General features: G+C 42.0%; 1 protein-coding gene across 4 annotated transcripts in view; it reads right to left on the bottom strand.

Annotated features, from left to right (window-relative positions):
- LOC119165815 (venom metalloproteinase antarease TserMP_A) overlaps positions 1-20696 on the bottom strand; it is a 31076-nt gene extending 10380 nt beyond the window's left edge. The window contains exons 1-11 of one of the 4 annotated variants that reach the window (XM_075870495.1): positions 20423-20696; positions 13935-14107; positions 12497-12586; positions 11436-11553; positions 9475-9528; positions 9259-9374; positions 8783-8854; positions 8069-8202; positions 3622-3671; positions 1666-1774; positions 419-571 (exon numbers count right to left, since the gene is read on the bottom strand). In XM_075870495.1, the coding sequence (XP_075726610.1) occupies positions 419-571; positions 1666-1774; positions 3622-3671; positions 8069-8202; positions 8783-8854; positions 9259-9374; positions 9475-9528; positions 11436-11553; positions 12497-12586; positions 13935-13949 (911 nt within the window). In that variant the 5' untranslated portion in view covers positions 13950-14107; positions 20423-20696. Of the gene's footprint in view, positions 1-418; positions 572-1665; positions 1775-3621; positions 3672-8068; positions 8203-8782; positions 8855-9258; positions 9375-9474; positions 9529-11435; positions 11554-12496; positions 12587-13934; positions 14108-16226; positions 16538-20422 lie in introns of those variants that run through there. The other 3 variants (XM_075870494.1, XM_075870492.1, XM_075870493.1) reach the window with 3 other exon arrangements.
- Positions 20697-24587: the final 3891 nt, after the last annotated feature.

Raw genomic sequence — 24587 nt, 5'->3', positions numbered from 1 at the left:
TAAAAAATCAACGTGTCAAAATGAAGTAATGTGCTAACCACAGCGTTACTTCCTAACAAGCATAAAAGCAAGGGCCGTGAAATCCAGAAAACAACTACAGAAATATCAAGGCTACGTAAGTTCGGCTGATCTACAGGCTCCACCACACTGAAAAGAAAACTAGGAGTTACCATGAGCGTGAAACTGCCGGTGATTGATCAACCTGCCGATGAAGTACTAAACGTGGTCGCCAAACTGCCATAATGAAACAAGAATCGCCGCGTCTATGGCACTAAGCTGCAATGCTGCTATGCAACGATTATTGAGCTTTACTACAAGTTACAACGTAACCACGAAATCGAGCTCACTGGAATTAGTCCCATTCATGGGACTAGAAATTATGATATGTTCATCGGTGTCTAGAGATGCACGCCCATACCTGGCATGCTGGCGTATCATGTCCTTGCAGCACCACGAAAACTTCAGGCTTCTACTGTTATGTTCAATGTAGGACATGATGTAACCGTCATTCCAGGGACAGCTTTCTGAGTTGAAGTTCGTGTGCTTCTCTCCGTCGTGCGGACAGCCAAACCTGTTGCGCAAAGAGAAGTTTTCATATAATGCTGACTATCATTTCAGTGTGAGCTATTGTTCTGAAATATTTGATTAGTTTGACATCACTATACATTTCAAAGCGTTGAGGGATTCCTAGCGAAGAAAGCGAAAACATTAGTGCTAAACGTACTCCGTGTATTTTTTAGATGAAACAACAAACAAGAAACTCGTGAAATAAACTGCGATTGGAAACCTAAGTGAGATTACTTCCTAATATCGCGAATATTTTTATAGAATACGTTTGTGATAGTCTTAGTTTGCAAGAGAAGCATTTTTCCTGCCCATTCTGTGCAGGTGTGTCTTTGCGTGTGCACATCACTCAAACAGTAACACTGTTTCAGTGTTTATTGGTAGAAGCACTCAGGCTTCACACTGAGTACTCATTGCAATGGCATCAATTCCTAAAATGTACAAATTCATCACTTTGATCAACGCTTGGCTAGTAAAACGTCAATCAATAGTGAACAGTTTACCGTGTGAGCTGGACATATCATTTGTAAATTATCATTATGTAGTAATATTCTCTTCATTCAAATATTTGCAAACGCTAAACATTGGATAAGGGTAGGCACACTATTAAAATATGGCACCAAAGCATATAGTGAAAGTGAGTGGTCTACTAAAAACAGGCATTACGCACAGTGATTCATACTTTGCATGTTGATAAGGAGAACAATAGGTACGCACAACAAACTGACAACTTTTTTTTGCTGTGTGCTCTTTCAAATGGCAAATAGTATGAAAACTGCTACATGTTGAGACAATATAAAACACAGCGCCACCCATTTCTTGCTTTGCGGTGGCGGTATCTTGCTTTCTTAAGGTGTCTATAATTTTTGTGGCAGTTAAAACATACTTGGCAATGTATAGAACTTGTTTTCAGTGAGCAATTATTCATTTTGCAAGATTGCTTCTTACCAAAGTTTAATTGTTATTTACCACGTGATTCTCACATGTACACGAATTACTGTGCAAAATGTCTACCTGAATAAAACCCTTTTATCTCTCATAAGTTAAACTTCGCAAAAAAAACATATCAAAGACTATTTTGCTGACTGAAGGAAATCTTACAGGTGTCCAAGTTCGTGAGCACATATACGAACGCCCTGGTACGTCATGGCTCTATCTTCACCAAGAGCAACTTTCCGTTCCGTGCATGCGCCTGCCACGTAAGCGATACCTGGTAAAGTGATAATTATTGCATCATTGCATTTTATAATTGTACATTCAATGGCTTCACACATCACTTGCAATTGCATACCATGAATGAGTGTGGCCAGCCTCATTTGTCTGCATTAGGTCTAAAAATATCTGAACCACGAAAGGCTCAAAGGCTCGACGGAGGGAAGCTGTGAGCAAAAAAAAAAAAAACTACGCGTGTTATCTGCTATACGGAATGAATGAAGAAACGATTTGGGGAGTCTCACACGTCATGGCAATGTATATACCTTAACGCATAATACGGACGCTTCTGCTGTTTGCTTCTCAGACAAATGCATTCGCGCTATGACATCTCGATCACTATCTGTTTATGTCTGTGTACATTTACACCCTCGTTTCATCAACAGCGGAATCCTGACAACGTCTCCTGCAAGACAAAGGCCCCTTCCATGTTCAGCCAGTCAACTAAGTCCCATGCTGCTACTTTATACCCTCAAACGTCCTGGTCTCATCCGCCCACATAACTTTCTTTCTCCCCCTCTCTGCTGTTTACACAAAGATATTAAAGAACATACGCTCGCATATTTCACGGCCAATCCGTGATGCCGAACCAGCCGCGGTGGTGTAGTGGTTACCGCGGTTTGCTGCTGATTCGAATGTCACAGTTTGATCCAAGTACCGGCGGTCACGATTTCATGGAGACGAAATGGTTGAAGCCCGTGTACTGTGCTGTGTTAGTACGCGTTCAAGAACATCAGATGGTAAAAATTACCGGAGCCCTCTTCTACTGCGCCTCTCATTATCATATCCCAATATTGAAACTGAAACCCCCGATGATATTGTTACCTGGTCATTCCTACTTGTGGTACTCATTCCACACCAATATCGATATATTTAGTTAATGAAATGACCGCACGTGGAATGGGTTTCTTGTAAATAATGACAAATAGGACAGCATCGTCATGATTGCCAATATTACTGCCTTTTAACATGCCATATAGATTTTGGTATACATCTTGTTAATGAGACAGCAATCAGAGAATCAAGATCTTCCCATATAAGTCATAACTCATTAGGGGTTAATAATATGACTACCAACTTCTTGCATTTCTGTCCGTCATATATTCACGTCGTCTTATCACGATTTAGGAGTATCTGAAATTAATGAGATGGAACTGGGAGTACTAAGGCCCCGTCATGTAAGTCGTGATGTTAATGACATGCATGTGGTGACTGTCTTGTGTTACGAGCAATCATTTAATGAAGGAAAGAAGTTTAACCTTGAAGACTTGTTTTCTATGTTAGACAGAACAGTAATGATAAATAACAGAAAATAGTGGTAGGCAAAGTATAGGGATGTTATTAGATATAAATCTGAGGAAAGAGAAGTGGACGAGGAGATAACTTGCGACAGACATGATTCGAACCTGCAACCTTCGTAGCGCGCCCGATGCTCTACAATTGACTAGGATGGCGGTCATCCCCCGATCCACTTTAGAGGGTGTATCCGTGCATTTAAACGTGGGAGCGTCTGTCAGTGCCTCCTGATGCCATTATGGCGAGTCGGGAGCAATACTTCATTGCCTGTTTGGCGTTGCGTCGTGCGTGATTTTACTATGAGATGGCAGATGACCGCTGCGAGGGATTGTAGCTCAGCAAGTTCGAATGGTTGCAAGCTTTATCCAATATATTTTCATTTTGCAGACTTATCGATTCACTCACCAGAGAAGCACACTAGCGAACGTTGTCACATTAGACTCAGAGACACAAAGCCTCTGATCAGTAGGCCCAACCCCGCTTCCTACAAAAACGTGGGCCTCGCATATATGATCGCACTTTTACAGCCATGTAGCGGATGCCACTTACCTTGCTGTGTATCCTCCCAGCGGTACCCTTTATAGGCCGCCATGTCAAGGCTGCAGGAAATAGAAAGCAATTATGCTATTACATTTAAACCGAAAGCTACATTATAGTGTAGAGCAGCGATTATATTAACGGTTAAGGGTACATTAGGTTAATGAGACATTATGTTATTTTAATATTAAAAACACTAGCAATGACTATAACCCACAAAAAGCAACCACTCGAATTCACGTATTTTATCATTAACCATGCAGCCAATAAGCTTTGTGCACAGCTATACGTATTTAGGGGTAATCATAACCTCCCATTTGCGCTGATATGAACATGTAGTGTTTGCCGCAAAAAAAGCCCACAGACAATTATGATACCTTCGGCACAAGCTGGGTCATTTAACGACAAAAATAAAATTATTAGCCATGAATACATTTCTTAGGCTTATATTGGATTATGCTGCGGTGGCCTGGGATTCCTAGACAGCCTCTAATAAACAGAAACTCGAGGGTATTTAAAGAAAATCTGCTTGGTTCATTTACAACTGTTTTAGTTGGAAAGTTGGAAAACATCTCCGTCGCACCTCCTACAGAAAGCAGGACTAGAGGATCATGAAACAAGGTGATATCACGACAGGCACAAGCTTTTTTGTTTATTCTATCACAAAATGCAACGGGTTCATTCATCTTAGCTCACAGTAGCCGCCATTAGCCGCTTAACTTGGTCTCATCACACACAAAAAAAGTGTCCGAACTGGAGTGCAGAACGAACACTTTTCTGTGCACTTTCTTTCCACAGACAATCGTCGAATGGAACGCCTTACGTTCTGATGTGGTCGCATGACACAACAATGATTATTTTAAGCATGGGATAAAAAATGTGGCTCTGTAGGCGCTACGGCGCACAGTAGGCGTAATGTAACGTAATGTATTTCCCTGTTTTGTGTTGTTTGAATGAATGCTGGAACTTTTTTCTTGTGCTATGTGAGTACTGGATCAGTGTTTGTATAGGCACTATGCAGTGTGAGTTATTGTAATATCGGTGGTTTGGGCTTGGTGACCACTTACTGCCCCGAAGTTTGTTTCATCTTGTTGTTTTTGCATATTTTTCAACGTCACTATTCTGCAATATCTCACTTCATGTACTTCTTTTTGTTATCTTCCTATTTTCCGAGAATGTACTTGTGCTGCACTCCTGCCTAAAGCCTTCATGAAAGGCCGGCAGTATGTAACACAATAAAATAAAATAAAAAAGAAAATCTGTCCTCACAAAGGGGCACCAGAGTATAAGTAGACAGGACGAAGGCAGCCTGTAAGCTTCGCTGAAGACTTTCTTAAGCTACGCCCGCATTCACGGGTGCACCTGCCTTGCATTCTAACCATGCCACCGCCTAGGCTTCCATGGCAAGAAAGAAAACCTATTGCGAACCATTGGTACTTCTCCCGATCTTCTACAGCTCACGTAAATCCAGCATTCACTCCGTTGAGTTTACCGTCCTGTTGCTATACCAAGACATACAAGGCTATACTGCACTCTCTCTAATAATTCGCGCTTTCAGTTTTTCTGTACCACCCCTTTATATACACTGTTTGGCTGTGGCTGGTGCAGAAAAACCCTAGGGTGCTATGCAGGATGGCCCAAGCTTCTCGGGCAGACGCGTTTGTTCTAAACTCGGTCTTCGGCGGCAATGGTATGATTGATTGATATGTGGGGTTTAACGGCAATGGTATGAAGACAGTGCGTAGGGCGTGATAGCAGCGTTGAAAAAAAGGCTACAAACTCGCGCATGGCGTTGGAAACACATGTGTGGCATTTTCGGCGTTATGAAAGAAACACTGTGTGCGAACACGTCAGTGTCGCACTCAGTCAAGATTTTAACAGTGCAGTGACGCCAGCGTCATTGCCACGCTATCTTTTTGCCAACTCAACACGCGCCTCCCACGAGCGTGTTCGTGGGCGTTTGTCTTCTTTCGGACAGGTTAGTTCGTCCCACCTGCATATTAGAAATTTTCACTCTCGAAGGCAGCAGTGGTGTATACGCAGCACTCTTGTGTTGCTCGTTTCGCTCTATCAAATATTGCAGATAACTATAAAGAGAGGTTGTCACCAGGGGTGCTCGTATCATGGCGGCAACGCGGCTGTGCTTGGCAACGTGGTGAGCGCGGTGAAATTGAATGCGAAACATCGTAGCCACGTGCTGATATCACTTTTACTTCCGCGTGCGTGTGTGCATAGTCTTCGCGATAAAGCTGATAGATAAATCGTGCCGCTCGACGTGAGTAGTGCTCCTCGGCAAGGCCAAACATGGTGGGCGTACCCGATCTTCACCCCAATCGGCTGTCAATCAAACTGATTGAACCGCGAACTCGGATACAAACTCGTTGATTCCGAGAATGCCCTAGTTTAACTCGGGAGTGCGATGGTGCTGGTGTGACTGTCAAGCGTTTGATTCGGTGAACGTCAAGCGGTAGTTTCTTTGCATATAATTTAACTTGGTGAAATTACGCTACTTGTGCAAGGCTGGAGTCATGGAGAAACTTGTGATAACCTAGCTTTTTGCAGCTTTTTAAATTGGTCGTCTACTCATGTGCGTGATCGGTTCCGAGGGAAGACCGCATCAGCTCCACCTGAAATTTCATTGGACTAATTTAGTGAGGCTTAATGATTATTACACTGAGCTGTCTTATCTTCGTCGATAAGGCTTCAATTAAAAGGCAATTATCTTGGGTGCAATTAGCGATGACATGATCAGTATGAAGCTTTTAAATGCAATCCTGATTAGCAGCGTACTAATTGTCATCATATTAGTAAGTGATAAGTAGCATGGTAGCCGGCCGCACGAGTTCGGGTGCTAGCGGGTGGTCACAACAAACACGACTCGCTGCGGCCGAGCTGCGCACTTGAATGTACAGGCTGACACGTGGCCTCGCTATAATGTCCGATCCGCAACGTGGCCTCGGATTTAGCGGTGGTCGCGATGTTGTAAGACGATCGGCAGTTACTGATCTCAGAGGCCATCGTGCTGATTATTCTAAAACAGACAGTGCAGGCATTAAAAGCTCAAAATGAATTTAAACACCCCTGCCACAAAAAGTATCATTACAAAAAGTTTCGGACACTTTCATTGAATAGGTGTACTTTTGCACTCAGTGGAACGACAAACAAATGAAAAAAAGATGCCTCTGGTTTGAAAACACCGCCCAACTTAGTCAACCGTCCTGGACGCGATGACTGGTTTCATCGTAACCAATAAAACACAGCATGCTGAGGGGTGGATTTGACTTTTTCTTCCTGTTGGCTCGTTCATAACGGGGTGTCGTCAGAGCTCGGGAATATTCCGAGTTTCGCGAAACTCAGCCGATCCTGCATAGCGCCTTTGTATAGAATACAGAGCTTTACATGCACTGTGTAGTATACAGCGCTTATAGTACTGTGTAGCATACAGGGGTATACATGCACCTGCATGAGTAATGCAATACATGGCTACGCTATGTTCTACCCTCCCCTTCCTATTTTGGTCCCCCTCACTCTCACTTTCATTCCACACATCATTGTCATACATGGCTACGCTATAACGTGGTTTGGCCTGCGTGTTGCCATACATGAATTTTCTGAGCCTTTTCGTCACCCACTCCATTTTCATTCATCTTCAACCTCCAATCACTGCACCCTACCTCTCTTTACCACCCCCTTGCTCTGCATGACTGTGTAATACATGGCTTGGCCGGCTTAATGCCATACAGGACCAAGCCAAGCTTTACACTCTACCTTACCCCTTTCAATCTTCCTGAATTTCAGATCACTCCTCGCCGTCACATCTCTTTCCCACCTCCTTGGTGTACATAGCTATGATATACTTTGACGCTATGATATAGTATTCTAAGAAGCTATGATATAGTATTCTCTACCTTCTTCTCACGCACAATCGCTTCTCCACAGGCTCACCTCCACTTGCCACTTTGATAAACAAGGCTATACTATAAATTGGTTGGCTATTTTTGGATTTGCCTGCGTTTCACCAAGCAACTTGAGGCGACAGTCATGGTTGATAGATCGTTGATGCCCCTCATGTGCTCCGCTCTTGAAATGGCAAATGAAACTTTTATACAAGCATCCAACAACTAGCCCAATGACAAGTTTTGTCAGCAATTTCTTTCGTAGATTTTATTGCAATATTCAGTGGGGAAGAATTACTGTAAATATAAAACAATTACTGATAATATTTGTGATATGTCTTTGCACAAAGTGCTAGAAATTGTTGGCATTTGAGATTTTAGCGTTCTTGTTCACGGTCTCTTGTATGGTATTTAAAAATAAAAACCATTCCACCACTGAACAAATAACACCTTTTTATCTAACCAAAATTTTCTGATTCACTTACTGGCAATTATAAAGTTATTGGAAAAGCCACCCTAATATGAAGTATTACCAACATTTTCGACTGCAAAGGTTTTCTTACCCTGTGATGAAATATATCACGTCGTATTCTTCATACTTGTAGTAGTGATGATAAACGTAGTCTTTTAAGCGCTCCAGTGACTTGCCGGAAGCAACGAATCTATTTACTTTGTACAAAAAACTTTCTTCATATATCTATAAAAGACCGAAATACATTGTTTCATGTTGACAAAAACAATAAATACAGAAATGTGGGCTAGTTGGTTGGGCTGCATGCTGAAACGTTTGCGCACACGACACGAGCACACCGACGAAAGATTCCCAAGGACCAGCGCAGACTATAGACTGACCGTTGTTCAATATGAAAACACCCGATGCCCCACCGCTGTGGTCTAGTGGCTAAGGTACTCCGCTGCAGACCCGCAGGTCACGGGATCGAATCTCGGCTGCGGTGGCTTCATTTTCGATGAATGCGAAAATGCTGTGGGCACGTGTGATCAGATTAGGGCGCCAGGTAAAGAGCCCCAGGTGGTCAAAATTTCCTGAGTTCTCTACTACGGCGTCTCTCGCAATAAAATGATGGCGTTTGGATGTTAAACTCCACATGTCTATCAAACCACCTTATATAGTCGTTCCGCCAAGGATATATATAGTGTTCTCTTATTGAATAAATGTCAGTTGATAGCCTGCGCTAGTCCTTCTGAACCTTTCATCTGTGCGCTCGTGTTGTGCGCGCAACAGCTTGAGTATGCAACTAATGTAAAGTTGTACTTACAGTGAAAACCTCCACTGCACATAACCTCAGTCGGACTGCAGGTTCTGAAACTGTCAGGTACCTAACATTCACCTGAAGAAAATAATGTCATTAAAACACTAGTGAAAAATCAAAGGTGCCTTCAGGTCGATTCTGTCCTTCAATAATTTAATTTCATTCATGAACCAGTACATTGTTAACGTAAGCGGCATAAGCACAAACTTTCTCGGGACGGTTAGGGGGGGGAGGCAGATTTTCATGTGCTCGGCAAGTAGATGTGGTCGAGTGTCTTTTTGGGGTCTGTATACCGTCATAAATGAATGAGAGGGGGTAGGAAGAGAGAAGAGGGCATGGACATGATGGGCAACCTTCTGACTACACCACTGCATTGTATAGTATGGAAAGATTATAGTATACCATATGATGAAATATAATTTTTTTATTTAACAAAATTACCTCAACGACCCTGTACACAGAGTTTCACATGAGGAGCTTACCGAGTTTACAGAAATGATGACATAGCGAAGGAGTGCCTTGTGATCTGGAAATTGGCTGGCAAATGTGCTGTCTACACAGATTAGGAGCTCCGGGCGAATAAGGTCCACGGTGTCACCTAGCAAAATATATAAAACATTATTTAGACGTACGTTGAAATAGCTGCCTCAGGGGCATACAATTTGTCACCGCAAATTACGTGCCTCCGAGAGACGCACCTTTGTTTTCCTGTCGGTCGGGGACATTCGAAGAAGCGTACGTGAAGACAGGTTCTGCAAAGAGATAGTTAGGGTTATTGTTTATGAATGGTGTGGCACAACACAGACCAAGGATGCAAGCAATATGTCCTGAATATAAAAGTGACAAATTCTCTGTAAATATTTGAAGTTAGTTTTAAATTTATAATAGTCCTTTTACCTTGCTTCGAGGTGTAGCAAAGCGTTTGGGCTAAAATGGCATTGCCATAGAGCAGATTTTGAGAGATGAGTGTAATATTGTCTTTATAGGACAGACACTTTCGTCTGAGGCATAATAACACAGCTTTAAAGAAGAGCAATCATGTGAAGAAGCGAAACTTGTGTTTCATGTGAAAATATTCACTTTAACAATATTTACTTTAACCGTCGTTAACTGCCAACTACGCCATAAATTTCCTTTGCGATTGTGCGAAGGGCCCACTACGTGTTCCTAAGGGAACACGCGAGTATCCACTGCTGCTCATTTTGTTGAGGCTGTTTTTCATGATGGAGACCGTGTCGCTGAGCATTTTCCGATTTGTGGTTTATTAAAACACCCACTGATTGCATATATTATGCCTGGGCAATAGCTCGTTTCTCCCGCGAAGTGTTACATGCGTCAAGAACGCTCCTTCTACTCCATGACAATCCTATATTCTCATTGAACACCCTCTCACCACGCTTATGTCTTGTTTGTGATTTTCACTCATTCAAAAGGCTTCTAGTATTTTTTTTTGCTACTGCATGACATTCGAATAGTGTTTTTTTAAGACACTTTCAAGCAGTAGCGTCTGTCTGTGGTAAACCACCTGCATGCCTCAATTCAACCTGCGTTCGATTTTACCTCGAGGTGCCCAATTTTATTGCGTGATATCTTGGATCTTTCTCAATTTTTTTATCATGGGTAAGATAGGAATATTAGGTCACATCTAATCACACCAACTCCACCAACGCCAACACCGGAATTCCCTCCAAACGAGCTCCTAATGATATGTTAAAAGACTACTAAAGTGTTGGTTACCTTCGTACGCGCAAACACGATAGTCACTTCATATAATGCAGCTCTACCCTTTCCTCTCCAAATGTGCATTCGAATGATGTGCATTTCAACACAATAGCATTAGGCAGCTCGTTTCACAGAAATTTTGGGCATCTTGCATTGGTATCGGCGTCATTGTCGATGGTTCTGAGCGGAAAATCACGTTGTCTCAAACTGAAAAATCGATAACGATGCGAGTAAAATATATTTAAAAAATTTTCGGTTGAAAGAGACAATCAAACCCAGGTTGTTTGCGTGGTAAACAGGTGTTCCCTCACATAGCCACACCATGGCTTGTTAAAAAAGAAATAAACAGTACATGAATGTCTTGTACTAGAAGTAGTCTACTTATCACGTGTACTATTGTGTGATAAAATTGTAAAATTGGCTCGAGTGTGAAAGCATGTGAATTGCACAACGAGTGGGTGTTTGTAAGCCGTCCTACAATTCGAATGATTGCAGGAGAGTGCGCGGAGCACGTCACGCATAAGTAGTGGGTACTTTGTTTATAAGCAAAAACAATAACTATGGCGTAGTGTGCTTGCACTTAGGTCTTTACTTCGACTGGATATTGTTGGATCGCTTGAAACAGCCGATTTTACAAGTAAAATTGTTCCTGTCCTTGCGGCATGGAAGGAGGCAATGCGCGTGAGGTGAGATTACGCCATCGCGTCTTACTCTTGCAGGCAAAGCTGAAGAGGCCTCTATGTGTTTTGAGTTGAGTCTAAAGTAGACTGACGCCATTGACATGAAAGAGCTAAAATAAACTAAAATACCCATCAATGACTGGTCTTCCTTATTAAGGAAACTTTCTAATACCTGCCGTATTTTCATCATGATTACGTTCGTTACGTTAGCACGAATACGAAAATACCTCGCCAATGTTTTGACACTGATTTCTCACCACTTCCACTTTCGGTTTCATCAGCAACTTCATAAAGAAAATGAGCATTGTGTCCATCTGCGGTTCTTTCGGCTTCGAGTGATGGTCTTATTCTTAGCCTCGGTCCCAAGACGCCCTCCTGAAAAGTTGAATACATTCGAGACGGTGCATGAAATCACAAACTAGGGCTGCCTCCATGTGTTCGCCTCCTTCGCTACAGGATTAGGAGACAGCTTTCCGGTGAGTCAATTTTGCTATGAAAACTCCTGTTAGCTAGCACTCATACATATGTTTAGCAAATATCACAATTGAAAACAAAACCATTCGAATGGATCATATACAGGTTCTTTACAAAGAAGGTTCGAGGTCAAGATTCCGTTTAACATCATGTCAATACATATCTTCCAAATGAGTAAAGTCTGTAAGCCGAATCTCAAACACTGGTTTTGTTTGCAGTTACAATTCAACAAGTGAGGGCCGTGTGTTTGAAATCCTTGTGCGTGGTCTACAATATTCATAACTGATCACGTAAATAGTGCGACAAAATTGTGGCTTGCAAAAAGGTAGAGAGCTTTAGAGCTCTACACTATTTTCAGCTCTATAAACAAATAGTATAGGATATTTGTCCCGAACTTCAGGTCCCACAATTTCAAACGCCACTGCAATACCGTAGTCACCATTTTATTACCTTCCTAAACATTCAAATGGACATCAAGTAGAATGCTTACGCAATTAATATAAATGACAGTCGATAACGTGAACGCTAATGACATTGACAACACAAATGACGTGATCGAAAAGCCTCTCAGAGCGTTTCTTCAGTGAATTGATGTCACATTTTGAGAACCAATGCGTTTACAGCAACGTCCCCGCGTTAGACACTGCCCCTATCCGAAACCTTCGAGCCAACAAGGCTTCAACGAGAAGCGGTGGTTTCTTGTGAGGGTGAAACGCGTCCCCTCCCTGACTAAGAACACTAGGTACTAGGTATGTTACAACGTCTCATACAGCGTCCCGTCAAAATATGCTGCGTTTAGTTGTCACCGATAAACAGTGGCAGCAATGGTAAAATTGAGCCTCACCACTTTCAGTCCACTTTCTTGTGACACCATTACGGAGGATAACGAACGAAGGTCGTGGTAAAGGTTTTCCTCTAACGATTCTCCATCAAGCTTGAAAAGAATACACAGAAAATATGATTAATAGGACAAGTTTCTTAAAAGTAGTTTATGACATCACAGTAAATAATAGATTGTCACAAATATTTTTTTAAAAAGTGGTACTGGCGATGAGACCCTTATTTTTATATTGCTGCTCAGTGAACTTTTTATGACAGCTATGTACTAGGTATTTCGACGTAACCTTAGACATTAGTGGACAATAAATAAGTAAATGAACAAATAAGCTCCAGAATGACGGGCATCCTCAAAGCAATGTGCGTTTTCGGCTACAATTTATTGTAGGCAAAAGTAGTACTAACTACAAAAAAGTGCAGGAGATTGTAATACAGTCAAACGAACATCACGGCGCAAGAGAGCCAGGCCTTTACCCTGAAGATGAAAGCCTTCAACATATCTCGCTCCACAAGTCTGCGTTAATGTAGAGACTTCAGTTTTGAATGCAATTCAGTATGGCTATTATGTGGGCTAGTTGGTACGAATTCACGGCTTATTTGTGCCGCCAGGAACTAGGCGACACGGCTACACGCACGTATTACCCCATGTGCGTCTTTTACTGCGGAGACTACAGCTAGTTACTGGAAGCACAAATAAGTGATACACTTCAGTGTATGACCCAATTATGAAGCCATTCATGTCAATCAAAGTCAAACTAAAAATACGTGTAACGTTCGTGGACTTTTCTGCAGTATTATCATGTGGTGCTTCGTGAAAATTTTTGTTATACGAACTTTGCCTGTTGTATTCTTACTCGATGCAAAACAAAACGCTATAGTTAAAAAACACTTCCCCATAATCGCTTCGGATCAGAAATATCATGCTGATATATAACGTTGACGGACAAAGTTGAGATAAAATTTACAATGTAATGTGGCGACCTAAGTTGCGGGTACGTGAGCCCATATGTTTCAGACTACAACATTATTATTGGGGCCGTGTAACTTTGAAAGTAACAGACTATGTCAAGTTTCAGTCACTTTTCCTCCCACTCAGTTGCAGCAACAAGTCTTGTGTTGAACTACAGGGCTGACAAGCCCTTTTCAAGTGTAGTAGCGGCGTGCAAAACATCACTTGCAACTTTTCACTAATGTGTCCGTACACTTATGATGATGAAACGTTTTCCTCACAACTCATATTTCTAAATAAAAATAAAGCACAATTTTCTTACAACGTGTGGAATGAATAATAATGAATCTTTTGCGTTACACTTCACGAAAAAAACACGTCGTCCTAATACATATAAGTTGCCAGACATAGAAATGGTTACGGAAGTAGTTTTTTTATTTTGACAGTCTCTGGCTTGCCACAAGTTGGTCTATTCATGGGCAACATTCCTACTTACGTATGTATGCTGCATTAGGCGCCCATCATACGTCCTCAAAAGAAACTCCTTGGCTAGCACTGAGCTCTTCTCCAAATACAAAGTCAGATCTTCTGTAATTTTTAGCGCTTTTTCTGCGCTAATATCTCGAACTTCTATAAGCTCAGGAAAAACTAATTTCTCAAGATGGGAAGCTGAAAGAAATACAGAGTAACTCCCCATGAGCATCCAGAATGCACAACGATACCGAAAATTGTTCAAAAAAAGTAAATATTTATGAAACAATTACCACAATATTCTCCTCACTGGAGTTACACCACAACAATTTTTGTGATGAAGTTGCTGATTACCCTATTTTCGCGAGTGATGTGTTACAGCAATCACACAATCATAAATAAATTGCCTTATAGAATACACTCACATATGCTTACTGTATGAATTCAGTTGGTATTCATGTTTCGCAAACACTGTCGACAGTACAAAACACAAACATAAATGATAAATAACAAGATACCTCACATATCTCCAATATCAGGCTGAGAACATTTACACAAATGATTGTACTTATTGTATTATACGTTGACTCGTCTGTGCGCCATTACTTTTCTTCAATTTGATACGAAATCGCTAATTATAAAGTAATGGTAGATGGCGTTTTTCGTCCCACACTTTTGATATTAATGTAGGAGATGCTGTTGTGAAAGACTCTTATTTTCAGCCAGCTGGGGTTTTTTAACGCACCCATATATCTAAGTGCACGAGCTTCTAGCAATATTATTCAATAAAAATGCCCCCGGAGTGCTCGAGATTTGCTCCCACGACTTTCCGAACAGCCGTTTTACGTCACAATCACAAGGTTACCGCGGGAGGCGATAATTTATATGAACAGTATCTACCACTTGTGCCTCTAAGGCTGCTACAATTCCGATATTCTCCAGGGATTATTATTCACAAAAATCATCCACAGACATTATAAGGTCTTTTGAAGATTGCTGACAGAAAACGAATACAGTTTGCTAATATCATGAACATCGTTTGTTCTCGCTGACGCGCTGAAAGCTGCAGCCAGGATCTGGTTACCATAACCAAAATAATAATTTAGCGATATGTGACCCCGATAAATCAAATACACAAAGTGGTGCAATTGTTATCAATGATAAAGTCGATCCAATACCAAGATTGATCAGTTGTCGCATGTCCTTTCTTATCTGCAGTCATAAACGAATTCTGTGTATACTGAAGGAGTCATCATGCACTGAACAATGCCCTACTTAGAAGGCTGAGCTTAAGCAAGCAAAAAAATAATAACCGAATTAAGCAGTCACCATGAACGCTTATTGCAGCTATTGCATTCAATATTTCAGACTATGTAGTATGAAAAAGAATTGTGTGTTTCTGGTGTCCCAGTACCTTTTTCTATTTTTTACAGTTAAACCGCATCTTGCCAAAAATGGCATATTTACTGCTCAGTGCTGGACGCACACTGGTAGATCGGTGTATTGTATACCTATAGGTACCATGTTTACTCTATTAAACTGACAAATGCTTGACATGCCTGAATATTTCTTTTTACAGGAATTTAAATGGCCCAAGCCAGCCCTAACCGATGGTTAAAAATACGCTGGAAGCAGAAAGTTCGAAATCAAATCATGACTGTTCTGAATGACAACTTGCCAAATATGTCAAATCACGCATGTTCACAAGAAGTAAGCACCATAAACAATTGACGTCATTCTGTATTTGACGGGTTTGATGCGCCAGAACTAGAATATATCTATGATACATTTTACTAGGCAGACTGTGGATTAAATTACACCAATAGATCATTTTTGCAGGAACGTGCTTCTGAACCCAAGCGCATTAGTGTTATTGCATGTTCCTCCAGTGTAATTGTAGCCTAATTGGCTAGAAATCGATTTCGCCCTCTCAAGGTTTTGTGAACGATACGTCACTTGTTAATCTACCACACGAGATTATATAATTTTGGGAAGGTTGGTTCACAGTGAGTATACCATTACAAATAACAAGGTGACTATTTACTTAGGATCTAGCATGTTCTTCATGTAGTATTTCATTTTCGTGAACACATGTTACTTCTTTACCATAGACGCAATAACCTTTAGCTTGCCATGAGTTCAAGGTACCTTCTATCCTTATTGATAAGCTTTAATTTCTTTAGTAAATAATTGCTGAAACTAGTAGGTACGTCCATAAGTTTATATCTATCTGTGGCAAGCGCGCTTTTTTTTCTCTAGGGCCATAATAGTTCCAAAAAAATATCTTGCTTCCGAAGGATGGTATGATAGTACTTACTTGGTGTGCATTTTGAGTTGTGTAAAACCTGCACCAAAATCAATATTATTGATGACTCAGAACTCATTAGTGCACATAGAACTGAATATTTGTTGTTCAAATAAAACGTCACTTGTAAAATGCATATTGTTCAAATAATTATATCGACTTATAGTACATGACCGTCTTTTCTGGATAGAGCAGGCAGAAGTTCGACGACGTCAGCTATTCTTCAGTGGTCTGGCATTCTGTGTTATTATTCAGTTCTATTTCGTAGCACAGGCCCACACTAGCGGGGGCATACGAGGACTAAAGAACACGTTGCTCCTAGGACAATATGCTGTTACGTGACCTTTGCTTGTTCACATTAACGAAAGACCCGAACTTTGAAGCGGCTACTAAACGGCATCATAAATGCATTTCCAGCATAAAAAACTACTCGTATAATATGGCTGCTTTGTTTTTGCGTTTAGTAGCAGTTGCCCTTTTCAAGCTGTTTCCACATAGACGTAAAGTTGAAGCGTGGCTGACACAGTGCGTCCACTTTTATTTGAACTCGCGGGAAACGGTGACGTCACACTTGAGGCGTATTGGTAATTGAGAAGATCACATGGTCTTTTACACGTTTTGAGAAGACGGCTCAAAAGCGCATTCTATCATTTTCTTCTGCGTCGATTGCATAAACTCTTCCTCTACCTTCACGAATGCTTTTGACACATCCTGCAGTTATACACAGCATAGGCGATCGACCCACAAATAGACTAAGCGGCAGAGACGTCACTAAGTGACGTCGACGTCCTAAGGACGTCATTTGGGGAGGTTGTGAGATGATAATGAGCTTTCGCGTCACTCGCGTTGTATCCGTCATCACCGACGGTTGATTTTTGCATTTGATTGATCAATATATGGGGTGTAACATCGCAAGATCCCCAGGTAAATATGAAAGACGCCATATTGAATGCCTCCGGAAATTTCGACCACTTGGGGCTCTTTAGCGTGCACCCAAATACGAGCACGTGGGAATTTTCGTATTTGAAGAGGCATATAGGGCTTTAGACCCAACAAATCTGCTCATGGCGGTGTTACATCAAATTAAACTAGCTACGGAAGTTTACGAATTGACGGTACTGTTGTCGTATGCAGCGCGGCTTCTACAATAACTATGCCTGGGTTGTTTTCGAACTTTCAGACACGAAGAGTTGCGAGAAAAAAAAAGAAAAAAGACCTGGAAATACACGAAAAAATTTGAAGCCCGCAGACATATATAAGATTTACTCTGGACACAATAATAACCCGACCTTTAGCCTACTCGTTTGGCAGATACGATGTATACTAACTTCCAGAAGCAGCTCACATGTTGTGTGATGTAGCTGTCACTGTGATATACGCTAATGTCCAGTAACATAGTTAAGCAATAAAACTTTTGTAAGTTAAAGATGCCGCCTCGTGACCAATCATCGGCTACCATGACCTCCAGAGAGAAAGAATAAGAACAGAAGGAAGGCAGGGAGGTTAGGCACGGCTGAGCCTGGTAGGCTACCCAGCACTGGGGAAGGGAGAGGGGAAAGGAACGTACAGAGCAGGTGAGAAAAGTCACTTATTGAGCCAATGCGTAACAGTTTACGTTTCACATAGAAAAAAAAACGACAAATCCAAGCAGTGCAATAGGGGAAACGCAGCAGCGCTTTTGTTGCTTTTTGAAATAGCGAAGGGCAGCCCCCCTTGTTCCGATTATTTTCTGAACAGTTAAGTTTTTTCCGTCCAATTGATGTAGTACAGTCTGGAAGAGAAGACTGTGGTTTGCGTATGTTGGGAAGTAAGACAGAATGTGTTCAATAGTATCATTAATGGCTCAGTCATCGCACTCCACGTTATCAGCCATCTCATTATTACGTGAGTTGGCGTGTGCTCGATTTCTTGATAAAATTTACGAGAACGCTACCAGTGTGAGAGGTCAGCGTTGCAACCGAGCCGCCGGGACGGTGGGAATTCCAAATGCTGGTCCTAATATTGTTTGAAGAGGCTTATGGTCAGTGATGAAGGTGATTTGATAGGATCTGATATGTGGCGTTTAAAGTCCCAAAACCACCATATAGTTATGAGAGACGCCGTATTGAAGGGCTCCAAAAATTTTGACCACCTGGGGTTCTTTACCGTGTTGACGAAGGTGAATGCTCCGTCCATAGAGATAGCAGCAAAACTTCCTTACTCCAAAAATGATAGCGAACGCTTTACTTTTCTTCTGGCTGTGTTTCTCTTGCGCTTCGGATAGTGTTATTGAAGCGTAAGCGTTGACTGTTATCCAGACATGAAAAAGGAAAACACCTGCACCGTAGTACGAAGCGTCGGATCATAGCCCAAGTTGTCTTACATGTCTGTAGTGTTCGAGCGTAGATGTTTGTGCCAACAGCACTTTCACTTGATTGAACGCTTTTTAAGCTTGTTTGTTCCACTGTTATGCGACCCTTTCTTACATAAGCCTGTAAATTGTTTGATATATCGTAGCTAACTGGTGTACGAACTTGCTGGTAATAGTCTACAACGCGCAACAACAAATGAAACATCTTTGGTACCAGCTCCGGTGATTGGAGAAACACGTCACCTCTATCTGATAATGAATAAATGTCCTGAGCACTAACTTTGTGGCCAAGACAAAAAATTTCGCTTTAAAGAAACCAGCACTTTTTTATCTTGATGCCTTGGCTTCGGAGTCACCCAAATAGTGCTTCTAGATTAGCTAAAGGATCGTCGGCTTTCGCCGTTACCAAAGCATAATCTAGGTAGCGACAAACACCCTTGAGACCCTTCAACATCGTGTCAACTATTCTTTGGAAAATCTCTGATGCGGAAGCTCTTTCAAAAGACAATATGTTGATAACAAACCACCCTTCGTGCCTATTGAATGTAAGGTGTTGACTTGAGGCATAAAACATGACCACTCGCTGATAAGCATGGTTCCGCTCAATTTTCGAAATATGCATGCCTCCTGACAGAGCCTTGACTAACCAATAGACCTTTGGCAACGAATAACGGGTGAGGTCAAGGCTTGGATTTACTGCCACCTTATACTCACCACAATGAGTATGCCACAACCTTTCTTGATATCAGATAACACTGGTGGGGCGTAATCGGCTGTGACAACAGCTGTTGTGATGCTCTTTTTTTTCTTTTTGGGAAACTCAGCGTCGACCACCTTTTGTGGCGTTAAAGGCACGTTTCTTGCTTTTAGAAACTTCGGTGCCTGATTAGTCTTGAAAGAGATCTCAGGCCTTCTTTTTAGTTGTTACTTCTACCACCCAACTCACCTATATAAGAGAGTAGTGCTTTGCCATGAAATCGTGTAGCCTTTCACCTAAACCAGAAATGGGCAGCTCTCCCCCCAGCAGATGATGGACGTTCCAAATTTTGTTTCGTTCCAGCCCAATTGTCTAAAGGCATTCGCCGCCTAGCAATGGTGGTCCCTTCTGGCCAACGACCTATTAAACGCAGACTCGGCGTGTTAGCGCCGTGCCGTACTTTGACCTGTTAGATGCCTTTTGGGACCACCAGAAGATCTGTGTGGGAGCGTGGGTTTACTTTTGTAGGCTTTATACTGACTGATAAAATAATATTGGCTGTATTGTTTGAAAGCCACGAGTGCGAGGCAGAATGTGTAGTTATACTGCCATAAACACGGCCACATCACTCATTTTCATAGGTACCTTGACATGCTCAATACTAGGAGCTGACACAACTTCTACGGCTACACCTCTTGAAAGGCGTACCATTGATAAAGTTTTTACAGTGCTCTTCATAGTCCGTTCCTGACACGACGTGCCGGATGCGCTTCGACAAAGTCTTTGAAGCTACCCTCTTTCGCTGCACTTATGACAATGGTCCTTTACGTGGGGGTATGCTTTGCCGAAATGTTTTTCTGATCCCGGCAAAAAACATGCTTCCGACTGGACACTCGGAGCTGCCTTAGGCATAGTGTTAGCTGTAGGCACACTTGTACTGGCTTCAGCAGTGCTTTTTTCTTGCAACCTTCAGAGCTATAGCATTCTCTGCCACCCTTTGAAGCATGAGCTTGCTTCATTATGAACAACACTTACTGCATATCATCCACTAACAAACCGCACACGAAAATATCTCACAGATACGCGCTTCCAAATTCACAAGTTCGTTCTACCTTCCGCAGCTCGGCGACGTAATAATTAATGGACATGCCTTTGACTTACTTCCTCCGGTAGAAGTGTGCTCGGTCGCTGATGACTGACGATTTTACTGACAGATGGTCCCCCAGGTTCTTCTTTAGCACCCCGAAGCTCTTGGTTGAAAGCAGCTCCAGGGCGACCACCGAGTTCAGAAGGCGGTAGGCCCTCGAACTAATGATGCTCAGCAGCAACGCGTGTATGCTGTCACACTCGGAAACACTGTTGACGATTAGAAATGACGTTAGCCGCTCTTCGTGAGAGGCCCCGTCATTCGTGCAAACAACGTTCACTGTTAACATCGGGCCCAGTTGCGTAGCAAGCTGCACTCTCTTCTTTGTTCACGATATCAGTCAGTGAACAAAAAAAAAAAACAAAAACAAAGCAGCACTCTTCAATCATCGATCCCGAGCAAACACTGACCACCGTATTCACAAACGCTGCTCGACTCGACTATCATCCTTCACTTGACAGAGTTGAGCACTGTGCCACTGCTCGGTTGAAAATGACGCTGTGCTATTTAAGAATAGCAGCAAATCGTCACTGATATGCAGTGACTTGCTCTGCCTAGATATAGCGCTTCCATCGGCTTTCTCAAGTGAAGGTGGAGCAATGAGTGAAGGGGCGTTCTAGAATACGGGGATGACTGCCGAGAACACTCGCCTCCCTTGACACTGTGCAATTCTCTAAGACCCGATCGTCGTCGCGAAGTATAACGTTTTGCGACAGATGTGCCGAAAGGATCAGAGAAGTACCTGAGGAAACACGTTTAGCGGACAATGCTTGTTAGTTCGTGGCTAAAGCGGCGATTCGCTTCGAACACTTAGTGGCATTTTCGTACTTCGCAGAGTGTCCTTATCAACTGAGCGCCAGCCAACACAAGAAGCGCCTTGTCGGGGATCGACTTGTGCAAACGAGGGAGATATGGTGAGGTTGAAAATTAAAATTCTAATTGACATGTGAGGTTTAACGTCTTAAAGACCACCATCTAATTTTGAGAGACGCTATAGTGAAGGGCCCCGGAAATTTCGACCTCCTGGGGTTCTTTAGCGTGCACCAAAATCTGAGCACACGGACCTAGTGCATTATCGCCTCCATCGAAAATGAAAATTAAAATAACAACTAGACATCACACAATGCGAAATCGGCAACAATTGTGGAATTTGAGTCTTCGCACTTACTAGAAATTTATTATCCTTTAGAATTCATCCTCATCAGCCACATCGTGAAAAAAAGTGCAAATAAATGCCTTTCACAGGTACCTAACCTAGTCTCTCCGCAGATTAACTCATGATGACATAGGGGTAATTCCCAACTTCACAAAAGTTATAATTTATTGCCTAATGGGCACCTTTTCCGTGTAATTAGTTGTTCAAAAAGAGTTTAACAGGCTTTATGAAAGCGGCCCTGCAACACTTTTTGAGCATGGTCAGAAAACGCTGCCGATCGGTAGCAGAGGCTCCCGGCAACACGCGAACCAAATAATATAGTACAGCAAGTGGCCTGGAATTCACAATATATTATCAAAGTCAACTAAAAAATTGCTTTCTCTTCTCTCAGCAAGTCATGGTATATGCCCAAAAATCACACGTCAACGACCTGTCTATCAGCCATTGGCTGATTTGAACATGACGCGCTCGTTCGTTAAAGAGATTGCCGTAGGAGGCCTCTACTTGTCCACGCGTGCGCACGTGGTCACACTGAAAAAGCCGCGCACTCCAAGAAAAAAAAAGTGCTGAAGGTCACGAAGCACGCGTGACGTTTTTATCTGGCCCTGACATCCCTCACTACTTAGCTTCTAGTGCTTACGTCGGGACGAGAGAAGAGGAAATGCAATTACAGCATGCGACAAACCTCTCTAACTCCACTCGCACTAGACGGATTAATAAAATTTTTGCGGCGTTGAATTCGTAAGGCAATAAACTCTTCTAGTGAATTCATTCTATGGTTAATTGAAAAAGTGTTTTGGGGCCCCTTGAACACCACTCTTTGAGCTTTCAATGTGACTGTGCTACGCTTTAAGTATACTCAAGAAGTTTTCTCCAGCGAAACAGGCAGCAATACTTTTTGCCAACACCGACATGGAATGCGAAGTCTGTGACATTCGGGAAGCCCACTTTCCCTCCATGCATGATCTTATATGTGAGGTCGAAAATGCGATTGGTATATTGTTATATTTTAGAAATTTCTTCTGTATCCTTGCAAATTTATCATGTGTTTTCGCAATTTTTATTAGCGAAACATCAACATCAAGATCTGTTTTCTTGCCATTGTGGGTATCTCGCTAAGCCTAAGTATAAGATGGTGAGCAGGGAGTGGTTGTGCTGAAGAAACTATTATAAATAGAAAGCAGAGATTACAGAACACCGTGAACTGTAATCGCGCCCAGAAGAGCGCTGACCTAGTGAATATATTTATGAAAATTTCGCGAGTTACGATGGTGTGCAATTAAAATGTTATCCAGCACATGTGAGCATAGAGTCTTGCAAAAATAGCCAGCGCATTTCGGTGGCTCATCTTCTCCCCACTCATCTGGAGCTACACCCGGCGTTCCCACTAATCTGATTTGATGTACTAGTTTTTCGTTTGCAAAAAAAAAAAAAGATGGCTAATACCAGCTGTTGTACCTAATACAGTTGATCTTCGACATTGTACATGTGGTATAAAGTGGAAGTTTAGAGCCGTGCGGCAATCAAGACAGGATGGATGTTTAATGTGTAAAATTAGATTTGTAGGTCTTGCAAAACAATAAAAAATCACCAATTTCTCGCTTTGTGGGAATCAGTTTATCAGTTTCATCACAATTAGCCTATGAAAAAATGTTTCTGAGAAATTTTATGTATTTCAGCTGAACTTTCTTCACAGATGCTTTTGCAAGCCGATGTAGCTACCTGTGTTAAAACATAATACGAAACGCTATTGCTTAAACAAAACCAATGCACTGAAGATCTTGTAGGTACGCGTAATACTAAACACTGATGTTTACGATGCACTGTAGTGAAAAACGGGGTAGGGCAGATATTCTCAGAAAGTTATCCCAGATGATTAGAGGACGCTCGAGCTTCGCCTTCAGGAGTAGATCGCAATAACTTGAGCGGGTGCCATGCGCATTGCCTTCTGAAGCCTGAATTGGTTGTAGGTGCACGCCACAGTTATGCTGTAAAGCACGGTTGAAACATGCACCAAGATCCAAAGCAGGCTAGCAGTTCCAAGCAGACTAGCAAAAGTAGGCTAGACTCAAGCAGGCTAGCAAAAAAACAACAAAAGAGCACTTTACAATTAATTCTTTTGCTGGCAGAATAATTACGAAGTGCTGATGTCTCAGCACCTTGTAATCACTCTGGTGTAGTGGGCCCTTCGCTGCGAAGGGCCCACTTCACGTCTATGGGGCGACACGCGAACTTTTGCAGCTGTTCACTTTGTTGATAGTGCTACCGGTGACGATGCTCAAGTATGTCTGAGCACTTCGTAGTGCTTAGGCCTTTAAAACGCCCATTCGTTGCTGAATTCAAGTCTTTGGAATCCTGACGCCATTTTACGTTTGTGCCATTCAATACAATATGCGTAAACTCCCGCCACTACATGACATCATCGTAAATTTTCTATCCAACGAAGCTACAAGAAATTTCGTGGCTCCGCGGTAGAACAGCTGCTTGCTACGCAGATGGATGATCACGATAGCACCTAAACGTAAGCAGCTAGCTAGCTAGCTAGCTAGCTATATAGATAGATAGATAGATAGATAGATAGATAGATAGATAGATAGATAGATAGATAGATAGATAGAGAAAAAGTGCTGGCAGTACGAAAAGAATTGCATTGCATATGAGAAGTAACGTAATTTTTGTGACCTGCATTTTATCACAATATAGTCGATGCGTCTTATATTTCAGCATTGAGTTACAAATATCTTTTTGCAAATGCACCTCGGCACAGAAATGCAGATACCCAACAAGATCTAAAGCTAGTACTGTCTCAGTATTGTTTCAGAATACTGTGGAGTTCTTACATGTCACAAAAGAATGTGCTAACTGTTAAATACTCATGATGGTTAACACTCATCAATTAAACATAACAGGGACCTTTTTCTGAAACACAATTCTAATGGACAAAAGAATACAGGCACTTTGAGCGCTGTTAAATATTGTAGGAACGAAGCCCCTTAACATCGCACAAGGTCCGTGAACTTTCA

This window comes from Rhipicephalus microplus, chromosome 8 (genome assembly GCF_043290135.1).
Source record: "Rhipicephalus microplus isolate Deutch F79 chromosome 8, USDA_Rmic, whole genome shotgun sequence".
Taxonomy (NCBI): Eukaryota; Metazoa; Arthropoda; class Arachnida; order Ixodida; family Ixodidae; genus Rhipicephalus; species Rhipicephalus microplus.
This window is presented reverse-complemented; position numbering and strand designations above follow the sequence as displayed.